Source organism: Drosophila ananassae, assembly GCF_017639315.1.
Source record: "Drosophila ananassae strain 14024-0371.13 chromosome 4 unlocalized genomic scaffold, ASM1763931v2 tig00000054, whole genome shotgun sequence".
Classification (NCBI taxonomy): Eukaryota; Metazoa; Arthropoda; class Insecta; order Diptera; family Drosophilidae; genus Drosophila; species Drosophila ananassae.
In genome coordinates this window covers 8,541,137-8,555,972 of record NW_025319037.1, presented here as the reverse complement: position 1 = coordinate 8,555,972, position 14,836 = coordinate 8,541,137, and the positions used below count along the sequence as shown (strand labels likewise).

Sequence of the window (14,836 nt, the reverse complement as noted above, 5' to 3'; positions counted from 1 at the left end):
AACCCAGCACTAGTAGACGGCGCCAAAAGCAGAAGCAGCATATCAGCGGGAAGAATGACCGACTGACCGATGCAAGTAAAAACCAGCCAGCTAAGCCGAAATGCGCAAGCAGTACATGAACAAACAATCTGAGTCAGCAGACTCAGAGGTGGGTGACCCTGGCATTAACCTTAGTTTAGCACGTCCAGAACTTTGACCTTTCTTTAATGATTTATATGATTTAATGATGTATAATTTAGCATCGTATATAAGAGTTATTCTTCTGAAATAAAGAGAGTTCCGAAATCAGAGTCAATCGTCTCGTTACTCAGTGTCTGAACCACGGCACTTAAAATCAACCTACTTCTAGTGATCCTGTGTAAAACGGTTCACAAGTAGAATCCGCGGCATACCAGTCTACTTCTAGTGTTGCTCCCGTGAAACGGACCACAAGTAGACCCCGCGTCACCTCCTTACTTCTCGTGTTGCTCCCGTGAAACGGACCACGAGGAGACCCCGCGGCATACCAGTCTAGCTCGAGTGTTGCTCCCGTGAAACGGACCACCAGCAGACCCCGCTCTATCTAACCTACTTAGAGTGTTGCTCCCGTGAAACGGACCGCCAGTAGGACCGGCCGATAAGGAATCAGCCGAACCACCATACCACCGGTACTTGAGGAAAACCACCCCAGGACTTCAAGCACATCAACTCATGCCTGATCACAGCAAGCGTCTGGCCAACTCGAGCAGTCCCTTGCAGAATCCAGGTAAATTTAGTCAGGACTATTTACGGTTTTGACTACGACTCCGGGACCTACCGTTACTCCCGTGAGTTCAAGTTTGACGTAGTTGCCGCATAACGCTCTACGGACGAACATTTGGTGACCCCGACGTAATTCTTTAGGATCACAACTTGAACACAAACCTCAACGCAATTTAACTCAACGAAAAAAAAAAAAAAAAAAAGAGAGAGAGGGGAGAGATACATTGCAACAATGGGATCAGAATCAGACCCCGTAATCCAAATGCTCATTGATGAGCAAATTGAAAGCAACATAGTCATCCAAAGGCTAATAAGAAACTTCACTAAGGACTCTGCAGAGCGTAAACTCAAGGGAGGATACTTCGAAGAGAAACTCAGACAGCTCACTCACTCATGGACCCAGTTTAAAAAAAATGATGCCAAGCTCAAGGAGCTAGCACTAAGTCCTGAGAATGAGTATTTCACAAAGGCAAAAGCGGTAAAAGAGCTTGTGAAAAAATATGAAGCAATATTTTCGGATGGAATCCCATCAGTGTCAGGCCCGTCACAAAGGCCCCGGAAAACAGGCGAAAATCTCGAGCCAAAGGCACAATCATCACGAGGAAACGAAGGAGAAGACCTTCGATTAACATCATTAAAACGAAGACATGAAGGACGATTAGACGATATGGAAGACTTGCTGAGCAACCGCACCGAAGGACGGGAAGTGTCCACACACGTCAGTCAACACATGAAGGAGCTATGGAAGGAAATCGTCACGGGATACCATGATCTCATCGACCTGGAACCAGCCATAAAAAATGATGGACACACCGATGACAGATTTCAGGTTGTACGAGCAGAATATTTTTCGTTTTTGAGCGAAGAATCGAAATCAACTTCAGCATCAACACAAAAACTCGCGATTGCACCTCCGTTTGTAATACCACCAGTAGAAATTCCAAAGTTTGACGGAGACTACCGGCATTGGCTACGATTCTACGAAATTTTTACGGAATGCATCCACGATCAAGACTACAGTGATGCAGTAAAACTCCGTCATTTGGAGAATCATGTAACAGGTGAAGCACAAAACCTAATCGCAACGTCGATTGGCGGACAGACCAGTTACCAGGATGCATGGCAACGACTAAAGAATCGATACCACAATGAACGGCTGTTGATTAAATCCGCGATTCAAGAGCTTTTCGGACACCCCAGAACAAATGGATCAGCGGACCAGCTGCGCAGCTTACATGATACCGTGCTCCGAACGGTCGCCACTCTCGACGCACTCAAAGTGTCAACAGACAACTGGGACCCAATCTTGATACACATCATTGAGGAAAGATTGGATCCACACACGCTGTCAGCTCTAGAACTAGCCGTCACCGATCCAACCAATTGACAATCTCTGAAGCAGATGTTAGAAAACCTTGAGCGTCAGGCAACCAGTCAAGTAACAATGCAGAAAAATACGTCGGCGGCTCCACTTCGATCCAGTTCATCACGATGGGTGTGTTCAGCCACAGCCCTGCTTACAAATAAGCCCACCGTTCTTTTACCAACCGCCCAAGTGGCAATACATGGCCCAGCCGGAACCCATCAGCAATGCCGCACATTCCTAGATTCTGGATCACAGATTAACATAATCACCAGAAGGATGGCTGACACACTTGGACTACAATTGGAGCCATCAACCCTGAACATCGCTGCACTGGGAGGAACAACAACAAGATTAGGAAAAAAGGCTCTGGTGACCCTATCATCATTAACCACTGACTTCGAAGATCAAATGAACGTCGTTGTACTACCGGAAATAATGCCCAATCAACCATCCCACCCTATTCAAGCGCCAAGAAATATCTCACCTCAGTTGCGCTTAGCCGATCCTGAATTTACGCAGCCCCAGAATATTGATCTGTTGTTGGGCGCCGAAATCATCTCCCAGCTTATGAGGCCACAACAGACATATTTGGGAGAAGGACAACCACTACTAAAAAATACCGCGCTTGGATGGATTGTGATGGGGCCAGTGCGACCGGCATCAGCTCCTAATAGCAAGGCAGAACAAGTCGTCGGTAATACGACGGCTTGGACACCGGAAGCTAACGAGCCACGACAAAGTTTGATTGCATGCATCGGCAAGGAGCAAATAGTAAAATCCGGAAGAGTACATAGTTCCCCACTCATTGCGGATCAACAAGAAGCTAACGAGCCACGACAAGATCAACAAGGAGAGCCGCAGACGGACCCCAATCCACAAGCCCAAGGTTGTCAACTCACAACTGAAGAGCACAGAGTGAAAGGGCCAGTAACCAAGGAAATTCAAGGAGCACCTCCTATCTGGCATGGGTAACATGCATCTCCGAAAGGGAGCAAGAAGCAAGGTCAAGAGAGGACCAAGAGTCCTGTATGCGCACTGACCAACCAGAAAAAAGGTGTAGTACTTCATGGGATGCCCAAGGAGAATGGTTACGAGGGCGCGCAACAAGGCGAAGGAGACAACAGGTCGGATAGAATTATCGTTGGTAGAGATCTCACCCACATGATTCAAAATTTTTTTTTGTAGTAACTTTAGATTTTTAGTAATTAGTTTTAAGATACACAATATTTTCTAGCGCAAGGGTACACATCGGTTCACTAAGACGGTCCAACAACAACGCACAGCCCCTATTATTGAGTACCTCAATGGGGGGGGAGAATGTCGGCACCTAGTGCCAAGACCTACTACCCTATATGCACACTTAGTAATTTGATCCAATCAATATGCATCAGCATGTCGCTACATACAAACCCACTAACCGATTTTCTCACCTATAAACAATTAGTAATAAGCATAAAACTATATCCAACCTATTAACCCAGCACTAGTAGACGGCGCCAAAAGCAGAAGCAGCATATCAGCGGGAAGAATGACCGACTGACCGATGCAAGTAAAAACCAGCCAGCTAATCTGAGTCAGCAGACTCAGAGGTGGGTGACCCTGGCATTAACCTTAGTTTAGCACGTCCAGAACTATGACCTTTCTTAGATTTAATGATGTATAATTTAGCATCGTATATAAGAGTTATTTTTCTGAAATAAAGAGAGTTCCGAAATCAGAGTCAATCGTCTCGTTACTCAGTGTCTGAACCACGGCACTTAAAATCAACCTACTTCTAGTGATCCTGTGTAAAACGGTTCACAAGTAGAATCCGCGGCATACCAGTCTACTTCTAGTGTTGCTCCCGTGAAACGGACCACAAGTAGACCCCGCGTCACCTCCTTACTTCTCGTGTTGCTCCCGTGAAACGGACCACCAGCAGACCCCGCGCTATCTAACCTACTTAGAGTGTTGCTCCCGTGAAACGGACCGCCAGTAGGACCGGCCGATAAGGAATCAGCCGAACCACCATACCACCGGTACTTGAGGAAAACCACCCCAGGACTTCAAGCACATCAACTCATGCCTGATCACAGCAAGCGTCTGGCCAACCCGAGCAGTCCCTTGCAGAATCCAGGTAAATTTAGTCAGGACTATTTACGGTTTTGACTACGACTCCGGGACCTACCGTTACTCCCGTGAGTTCAAGTTTGACGTAGTTGCCGCATAACGCTTTACGGACGAACATGCACTATTGATTTGCCAAGTAGAGGCAAGGTGAGGGGTACGCGGGGACTGAGCCTCCGCCATGACAAAGAAAAATAAAAACAACAAAGTGCCACACACTGCATGCGCAGCCGTATCGTATTCTCGAAAATGGAGTGGGGAAGCAAAACGGAAAAGAAAAATAAATAACCAAGACTGCGCAGCTAATACCAAGAATTCTTGTGTAACAAAAGAGACATATAAAAGCTGAAATAAATGCATCCAATTATATGAATTATTTTTGATTGGAATTAAAATTTTGAGCTAGTGACTTTTTGTCTTGGTTAAGAATTTCCTATTCTGCAACTTTTGCGTTGTTGTGTAAAAATGTTTATTTATTTATTCATACCGAAAAAAGAAATGCAAACAATATTGGGAAGTAAATATTCCAAAAATGGTTTATATAAAAAATTTTTATAAAATTTGTATTGTTTATAAAAAAATTTATATAAAAATACAATGCTAAACCGTCAGCCAATTAATGGAAATTAATTAATGTAAAAAATAATGTTAAAGGGGCTGCAGTTTTTTTTTTAGCTACTACTTTTTTTATTGTTTATTTAACATAAAACCAATGCAGACGTGAAGGAATTATGGGTGAAAGTGCTCACTTATATGATTTTACAATGGGCGCCAATTAATTAGATTAAGGGGTAGGTATAGTTGTATGTCCGTTGCTGGAGAGGATGTCTTTAGTAGAGGATGATATAATATCCCTGACGGTTGCCTAGGGTTCTTCCTTCTCTCTGGAAGTTATGTTGGGAGTTACTAACTCCGTTGTTACCGCCCTTGAGACTGAGTAACCAATTTTATTGAGTAACCAAGTGAATTGAATTTTACGGCTTGTGCCGGAGTTTAGGTAAAAGAGTTCTTTATTGTGTGAGACTCAAGTACAAACTGAAACTTAAAGATAAAAAAAATTTATTTCATAGCGGCCACGCAAATATGCAGTGTTCGTCAGCAGTTTGGCCAGAGCGAGCTCTTAAGTAATCGGACAATGCCCTTACGCGGTTAATTTCAGTTAACTTACATTCTACCGATTCTGAGGGGCAAGAGATATCTATCTGCAACTGTATTAGAATTTAATTCACGGTAATCAACACACAAACGATGAGTGCCGTCTTTTTATACCCTTGCAGAGGGTATTATAATTTTGGTCAAAAGTGGCCAACGCAGTGAAGGAGACATCTCCGACCCTATAAAGTATATATATTCTTGATCAGGATCACCTCCTGAGTCGATATGAGCATGTCCGTCTGTCCGTCTGTCTGTCTGTCTGTCTGTCGGTTTCTACGCAAACTAGTCTCTCAGTTTTGGAGCTATCGAGTTGAAACTTTGCACACACCCTTCTTTCCTTTGCAGGTAGTATATAAGTCGGAACGGCCGGGATCGGTCGACTATATCCTATAGCTGCCATATAACTGATTGATCGGAAATGCCATAACTTTGGTGTTTTTTAAGTTAGAGGGTTGGGAGTTTCTACACATGTTATATTTGACCAAAATATCTTATGTACAAAATTTCGTAAGGATCGGCCGACTATATCCTATAGCTGTCATAGAACGATCGAAATTGGCATAACTTTGGTGTTTTTTAAGTTAGAAAGATGGGACTTGGTACAGATTACTCTTTGGGCAAAATAATTCAATATGCCAAATTTCATAAGGATCGGCCGACTATATACGATCCGCTATATATTTAATAATATAAGATACGTGGCGCCACCTAGCGGACTGCGACTGAACTGCAAGGGTATATCAACTTCGGCTCCGCCCGAAGTTAGCTTTCCTTTCTTGTTTGTTAACTAACATTATGGGACTTTCGAATGGTGAGCAACTTTTTTTATTTATTATTTATTTGTAATAATTATTTTGTAATAATTCATCAATTTTGTCTCGTACCAATTATCTCTCATTTGGGCTTAGCCGATATGGTTTTCTTTGGAAAATTTTTCTCGGGTCTACTAATTTAATTTTCATTTCACCCAAACTAACTCTAGACAAAGGAATTCCACTAATAAAAGATTTTGAATATTTTTCCAATAAATCTCGTAATTTATCTTTATCTTCCCCCACAAGATCAATATTTAATTTACAAAATTTCTCCTCATTTGAACAATAGTTTACAGTTTTTGATCTAACAATTTCGAATTTTCCTGGTGATATTATAGCATTAAATCCAGGGGACAGTACTTCTCGACCAATAATAATGTCATTCTTCAAACACTCATTATCCAAAACATGAAACAAAACCTTAATAAAATGTTGGTTAATTTTTACGTTGCTAAGCATTTGCAACGTGCTACATATGCCGCCACTACATCACTACATTGTTAATTCTTTTACCAGCTAATTTGTCACTTTTGTTTTATTAATGAACATTCCGCTCCAGAGTCGAACGTTGTTATAATAGTCTCTCCTGAACCATGAACCATCTCTTCTTTTGGCTCATCAACTTCGAAGAGCTCCACTCTTTTCGTCTGGTGTGTATCCTTGACCTTGTCCACTTTGAGCTTACTGCAATGGGTTGAAATATGACCAAGCTCTCCACTTCACACTCCGGGTGCGCATATTTGACATGAGCACTCTTCGCAAGCGTCACAGAAACTTCAATTTCCTCTACGTTCATGTCACGCCATTTCGTGATTAGTGACCTCACCATACGACTAGCATAATTGGAGAGGCATTCGCCATCGGTCGGAAAATTAGCCAACATTGACAGAAACATGGCCGCTGGCGTTTCTACAATGCCAAAACGCTGCATAAAAAGTTCTTTAAATTCGTCCCAAGTTATCTCAGGATAAAATATTTGCGAAAGCCACTGCAATGCACTTTCTTTCAACGATGCACTCAAAGCCATTACCAACTCGCTGCCTTTTATAGTATTTTCTGCTAGGATTATATTTACGGTTAAACACCAGGCCGATGCGTCAGCGCCGTCAAGGTCTGCGTTGAATTTTGGTAGCACAATTGTTTTTTTATTTGTTGCTTCAGGTGTCGCCGATTGTACAGCTTCAATAAGCTCGATCAAGTTTTTATTTCAAAATTCGCCATGGTCCATCAGAATTATTAGGTAGCGAGCCAGATCCCACTTCTGATGTTGCAGCAGCGTTATTTTCTGACATCGTTTCAACACAGCGAGTTTCGGTTTTGCACACACGACGACCGAATTGCAAGAGTGCCTGCCATAAAAATGTTGGAAACAGCCCCAAGCATCTTTAAAAATAGCAAGGTTGTGCCATTTCCGATCAATCAGTTATATGGCAGCTATAGGATATCAGATAGGATATCGACTCAGGAGGTTATCCTGATCAAGAATATATAAAGTTTATGGGGTCGGAGAATCTCCGATTGTTGATAATATATCAAAATATCGATTTTTTTTTTTTCGAACGATATATTTATACCCTTGCAGAGGGTATTATAATTTTGGTCAAAAGTGTGCAACGCAGTGAAGGAGACATCTCCGACCCTATAAAGTATATATATTCTTGATCAGGATCACCTCCTGAGTCGATATGAGCATGTCCGTCTGTCCGTCTGTCTGTCTGTCTGTCTGTTTCTACTCAAACTAGTCTCTCAGTTTTAAAGCTATCGAGTTGGAACTTTGCACACACCCTTCTTTTTGTTGCAGGCAGTACATAAGTCGGAACGGCCGGGATCGGCCGACTATATCCTATAGCTGCCATATAACTGATTGATCGGAAATGCCATAACTTCGTTGTTTTTTAGAGGGATAAAGATAGAGGGTTGGGACTTTCCACACATGTTATATTTGATCAACATATCTTATGTACAAAATTTCATAAGGATCGGCCGACTATATCCTATAGCTGTCATACAACGATCGGAATTGGCATAACTTTGGTGTTTTTTAAGTTAGAAAGATGGTACAGATTCTATTTTGGACAAAATAATCTGATTTGCCAAATTTCATAAGGATCGGCCGCCTATATATGATCCGCTATATATCTAATAATATAAGATGCGTGGCGCCACCTCGCGGACTGCGACTCAACTGCAAGGGTATATAAACTTCGGCTCCGCCCGAAGTGAGCTTTCCTTTCTTGTTTTATTGTGATATTATTTTTGCTTTTTGAGCTCGCACAAACACTCCATAACAAAGGAGTTGAGCAGTGTCTCAAAAATTCGAAATTCGGTCTTGAACCCTACGCAGGTCACATGTGTAAGTTTTATGTATAAACCAAATCAAGTTAGAAAAATAAATTGTGTTCATACATAGAAATCTAACATAGCTTGTTTTTATTTAAGCCCAGATTTGGAACATTAAGTAAAGCTCGGTAACTGAACACTGTCTACTTGGGAGAGGCCCATAAACATCCGATGCCACTACTTTGCTGAGTAACACGCAGAGACCCGAGACCAAACAATAGAGTGCATGTTGATGTCGCCAGCTACCATCACAGCAATGTGGTACTCCGTTCTAGCACAGAAACTGGCGATGTTTTCGATATGCGCGTGATAGTGAATTGGTATTGCAGAAAATTATGCAGCGAATTTAAAATTCCACATAAATATCCCACATATGGGACTATCGGAGAATGTGAAAGAAGCATCAACAGTTACCGATAGTGCCAACGCCGATTGTTGTTGGATGCGCAGCTAGGAGAGAACATGATGGCAAGTAGAAGAATGTGAAGTGGAAAAAATAAGTGCTCCATCGCAGGTGCTGACTGGAATTTTTTTAACGTTCCAGGTACGAGGGAAGAACTCGGAGTCCTATATTGTTAAGGTTGCTCCGCTTCTTTCTGGGGACAGGCGTATTTGATGCAGTCGGGGCCTTGCCAAATATAAAAGTACCAGGATTTACATTAATAATCGGCGAGTTAAGTTCAGTTGTATTTAACACATGCGCAGGATTTGCTACACATAACAAATATAGAAAAAAGTCTTCAGGTTTTATATACATCACTCATGGTTTTTGGTTTTTTGATTTTTCCTTCAATATGTTTCATAGTTTTTTTTGCAAACTCAATTTTTAAAGGGCGAAAAAATCGCACTGATTGTGAAGTTCTATTAATCAAAGTATATATCTGATCTATTAATTTTAACAGTTTAATATAAGTAATAACAAGAAAGGGAAACAAGTTGGCCGATCCTTATGAGAATTTCACCACCAAATAAATTTTTTGATAAAAATGTTCAAAACAGCCTTAAGCATCTTTAAAAATAGCAAGGTTGAGCCATTTCCGATGATTCAATTACATGGTAGTTATAGGATATAGTCGGCCGATATTTTGCGGATCAGATTAAGTGGCCCAAAATACATTTATTCGATTTACAGCTCTGCTTGTATGTGCTATGTTCTGTAGATACTCAAACATGCAAGGAAATAATAAAAAACAATATACCTTAACCCAATTCTAGCCTTAATCATTTAAAATTTATAAAACACACTGGTGAACTTAGTGTTTGGGTCAGACCAAAATTGTCCACCAAACAGAAATTTAAACTTAGTATTGAAACGAGTCAATAACAATCGCTTCACAAATTTCATTTCCTGCAGGTCTGTATTTCAATTTAAGTTAAGCTGGCTCCAACGCAGGGCTTCCGTAACCTGATTGAAGCTAACCTGATTGCTTTACTTTCGCCTTACTTACTCCATTTGATTCCTAGGCTATTTTGCAGGTAAAGAGGGCTACAGCAGCCTTATTTGCTTCCTAAATAATATTAACCCTAGGTATTTGACACTGGTTATGAAGAAGAGCCTATAGTTTTTAAGTTTTGGGGGACAAGGGGTGGGATCTAACTCTGTTTTCTGCGCATTTACTCCCAGGCCATTACTGCTTGTCCATTCGGCTGAGGGTTTAAAATTTTTCGTTCATAAGATCACAGAGCGTCCATGGGCATTTATCTGTGAACAGGGTTGCGACTTCGTCCGCGTATGCCACTATCCTGCAGCCTCCCTCTTCCATGTTGCATATACTTGAGTTGACAGCTATGTTCCATAGGAGAGGGGAGAGGCCCCCGGCTTGCGTTGTGCCTTTGCTGACGTCCCTTGTTAAATAAGATGTGCCAAGTGAGGACGTCACTGCTTTGCAGGTTAGGAACTGATCAATAAGTTCCACCAAGTGGTCAAGAGTCCTCAGGGCGCTGGTTATGATGTTCGGGAGAACGTTGTTAAAAGCTCCTTCTATGTCCTGAAAGGCTACCAGGGCATATTCCTTCTGAGAAAAGGCTTTCTCTAGTTTGGAAATGAGCGCATGCAGGTATTGTCTCGTCTGAACCGGCCGATTTATAGGGCTTGAAACTTGCCCTGTTTAGGGTTTTTTGGTCAATAAAACAGTTTGAAGTTTGTAGGAGGCATTTTTATAAGGCCCACCTCCGGGTTGCACCCTGAATAATGGGTTTCTAGCTTATATCTAGAGATTCCTAACTTGTATTGGTCCAAGTTCCATCTTCTTTTGTCAGATAGCCTAGAGTTGTGGCTGATTGGGATAGAATTTTCTTAAGCCTCGCAGCTTGGGCTGTGTTTTCTATGTCCGAGGAGAAAGATTTGCATGAGGCTTGGCTTTACGGATGGTCTTTTTATAGAAAGCCAAAGAGACCTTGCATTCAGTCCAGATTGTCTCTTCGTTTCCGGCTTTGAACAGGGCTATGCTTGCCGTCTGGAGGGTTGCTAGCTCTGTAGACCACCAGGGTGGCCTATTTTGCATATTTAGTTTAGTTCTTGGGCATGCTCTTCTGAGGGCATTGTTGCAGACTTAAGTGAATTGTTACACCATAGTGTTAAGACTTTCCACGATTTCAGGATAGTCTGGTGACTTTGGTGCAATGGTGTTTGAGAGGATTTGGTAATACATGGCCCAGTTGGTTTTCTGATGGATTTGGAAAGCTGCTGGTTCTGCGTTTTTAAAATTTAGAGACATTTCGATTTACCTGTGGTTGAAGAAGGAGTGTTTTTCTGAACCTTCCAGGGAGTTACATGACTGAGTACCTGTTTCGATACAACCCTCAGGACAATGAATTCCCTTCGATTTATAATAATAAAAGTGGGATCATCTCTTTATTGAAGTGGAAAAGGTTTGAACGAAGAAAAAAATGGAAAAGAGACTCACTGTCAAGAAAAACGATGGAAAAGAGACTCATTTCGCTGTCTTGTGCTAGCTTTTTTATTAGCTCATCGGGGGCCATTTCGTAGACCATGTAGGACGACCGTGCCCGGATTGAAGCCGTTTGGGATTCCACGGTAGCTGCCGCGTTGTCTACGTCGCTGACTACGGCGCGTTTTATTCTGGAATTGCCCTCCTACAATTCGCAAGACAATGAAAGGGGACTTTTTGGCGGCATTCACATTACCGAGATCAGTAGGCCCGTACTTCAAATAGCCAAGAATCTGATAACTTAAAAAATACTACATTTTCCTACCAATACTGATTCTACCTATCGACTACAATGTTTGACCGTCGACATCCTCGACCCCGTGAAGAACCGCTTCACTCAAATCCAAAACTGCTAGTTTAGAGACGGGCCGCAACATTGTCCGAGATAGGCCATTATCGTTCACGCGCACGGTGGCGCGTCTGACGACTCCATCAGCTCCGCTGTAGACCTCCTTCACGATGCCCTTTCGCCACTCTCGTCTGGGCAAGGCAGAATCGCAGACGAAGACCATATCGCCCAGGCGGATGAGCTCCATTCTCATAGACAGGCTCCGGAGCGTAGGCAGGTATTCCATGACCCACCTCCTCTAGAAACGGTCTCGCAGCGGGCAATCCTCCACTGCTTTCGCGTAGAACCCTCCTTGGGCAGCTCCGCATCCAATCCAGGCGTACCCGGCAGGTTAGCTGCTCCATTGAGCAGGTCGTTTGGCATCAACGGCGACTCTTGGTCCGCATCCACCGACAAGTGGGTGAGCGGACGCGAGATGACTATATTCTCCGCCTCTATCAGGAGACTCTCTAACACATGGTCCCTTGGCGTGACTTCCTTCAGGGTATGGCGCAGCACTCGCTTGACGCACTGCACCATCCGCTCCCATACTCCGCCCTCAGACGGGTTGGATTTGCTATTAAAGACCCATTCAATGCTCCTGTTGGATAACTCACTCTGTATCCTCTCCGTCTCGAACACGTCTCCAAATCGTCTGGACTCCCTGTCAGCTCCCACGAAGTTCGTGCCGTTGTCACTTCTCAGTTTACGTACTGGTCCTCTACGGCAGACGAAGTTCCTGATCGCTATTATGCAGGAATCCGTTGACAGGTCATGCGCCAGCTCCAAGTGAATCGCCCTTGTCGTCAAGCACGTGAACAAGGCGACCCAAAGCTTCTCTCTGTGACGGGCAACAGTCACCAGCAGTGGCCCAAAATAGTCCAGTCCTGTGTGCTTGAATGCCCATCTCCCCGCTTCCAAGCGATCCTCTGGAAGGGGTCCCATTATCGGCGGCATCAGCCGCGTCCATGGCAACTTCCACACGTTGCACGACGAGATTAACTGTTTCAGCACTCGTCTCATCTTCGTGACGCAGAATCTCTTTCGGATCTGAGCAATCGTCGCATCCACGTTTTGATGCTTAATCTGGGCGTGGAAGTGTCTTACTATCATCTCCGTAAGACTGTGTCTGTGTGACAGTATCACAGGCCTCCTTGCACTGTACGACTCGGACAGCGCGGCATCAACTCTATAGAGTTAGAATAGACTCGCAGAACTCCATGTTCGTCCACGTAAGAGGCCAGACCTCGAATCTCGCTCGAGCTGGTGTTCCGCCTGCGTTTCGCGTTCCGCCGACCCCATCTCGTCGGGAAACGATTCCAATTGGGCCTGCCTGACTAACAGGTTCTCCACGGCCTCACACTCCATTGCAGTGAGTCTATATTCCTCGAGCTCGCTTCTCTGTTTGCGGTACCGACGCGCAAACCTCCTGACTAGGCGACTGAAGCTCGAGAATCTCTGAAACGGGATGACAAATTCATTCGATGCCACCAATGCGAACTCACTGGCCATCTCCTCCTCATCAGGTGCATCTGAAACATGCTCGGTTCCCTCCTCAGGCGCTGGCCAACCGCTTGCTGGCTGCTTCAAAAATGCGGGACCGCTTAGCCACCGGGCTAAGGTCCACCTTGCTCTGCGACCGCGTCGCATCATCTGCTGCGTTGTCAGATGTAGGCACCCATCTCCACTGGGAAACCTTCGTTGACTCCAGAATCTCAGCTACTCTGTTCCCTACGAACTGCTTGTAGCGCCTATGCGCGCTGCCAATCCAACGCAGCACTGCCTTCGAGTCCGTCCATAACATCGTCCGTAACACAGTGTTCATCACTCTGGTTCCAAGGACCGCTGCCTAAAGCTCCAGCCGTGGGATTGACATCGTTGCTACTTGTCAACGCATTCCAAGGATCTTCTGCTCAGCCTCACCCCATCCGACGCTCTTGACTTGTCCAGGTGATCCCAACGTTCATCTCGTTCACATCCGGGTCTCGATCGTCATCGATCCTCGGGTCGGATCAGCACTTGGTGGAACATCTCCTTGATGTCACCGCAGACTTAGCGAGGTACCTCCAACCTTGGCTGCTGCATCAAACACAAGCCGGACCTTACCGGGCTTGTTCGGGTTTTCAACACCAAAATGTGGCAAATACCACAGCTTGTCGCTCTTCACCGCGACCTTATCCGGCTGCAGCTTCCTTGCATATCCTTTGGACACGTAATCCTTGATGATCCGATCGAATTCCAGCGCCAACTCCCGTTGCGCTTCAACTTCTTCTCGACGTTGATCAGCCGTCTGTGCACCATCTCGTAGCTCCGTGGCAGCACATCGTGGTCGTCCTTCCAAAGCAATCCCGTCTGGTAGCGACGCCCCACTTTCACCGTGGTGTCTTCGAGGAGCCTATGGGCCCGCGCGTCGTCGCTGGCTGCGACCGGTGGCGCGAGCTTCACACCAAAGCTTTCCATCTCGAAGTAGTCCTCCACCATCTTTTCCATCGTATCGGCCATTGACACGGCGTAGTCGATTGTCCACTTACTGGCCCAAACACAACCCATACAAGCTCGGTTGCGGCCGCATACGGTCCCTCTCTGGCAAACCGCCTCGTTCTAAGTGGCAATCCCAAATGTCCATGGTCCAGTCCGATGAGCAACTTCGGCACCACATTGGTGTAGGGCTTCATCGGCAGTCGCGAATCCTTATGCAGGCCCTGGACGTCTCGTCGACATAACGTTGCAGCTCGTCGTAGCATGTTGCCCTCCACATATTGGACAACCTCCATGCCGATCATACTGCTGCTCGCATCCATTCTGGTCGACGCTCGCATGTAGAACTTGACGCCTCGGCTCCTTTCCCTCGCTGTCCAAAATCGTACACACGATGTTTGCGTACTCCTGTAGCCACGCTCTGAAGTGCGCTATAGTGGGAAAGGGCTCGATCGATGCAGCGTGTCTGGCCCAATCCACTCGCTTGCTCGAAGGAAGCTTTGCTACAAGCTCCTCCATGAGGGTGGGGTTCCCCAGATGCTGCTCCGCCTTCGCC

The 14,836-nt window shown here is 44.7% G+C and overlaps 2 protein-coding genes across 3 annotated transcripts in view; one reads left to right on the top strand and one right to left on the bottom strand.

The window, feature by feature from the left end:
* The window catches only part of LOC6505482 (transcriptional activator protein Pur-beta), a 505,448-nt gene that overhangs the window by 102,530 nt on the left and 388,082 nt on the right, over positions 1 to 14,836 (top strand). The window lies entirely within an intron of this gene.
* Positions 12,013 to 13,314, bottom strand: LOC123257752. Its single transcript, XM_044717691.1, has 2 exons — positions 13,049 to 13,314; positions 12,013 to 12,991 (listed from the first exon to the last, which is right to left on the bottom strand). The coding sequence occupies exons 1-2, from the start codon at positions 13,312 to 13,314 to the stop codon at positions 12,013 to 12,015; spliced, it is 1,245 nt and encodes a 414-aa protein (XP_044573626.1).

What these genes read in the sequence shown, in the direction of transcription:
- LOC123257752 (XM_044717691.1), bottom strand. Translation starts at nt 13,314, where the DNA reads ATGGCCAGTGAGTTCGCATTGGTGGCATCGAATGAATTTGTCATCCCG. An exon ending in CAGCTCGAGCGAGATTCGAG is followed by an intron (nt 12,992 to 13,048) that starts GTCTGGCCTCTT and finishes CTAACTCTATAG; the next exon opens with AGTTGATGCCGCGCTGTCCG.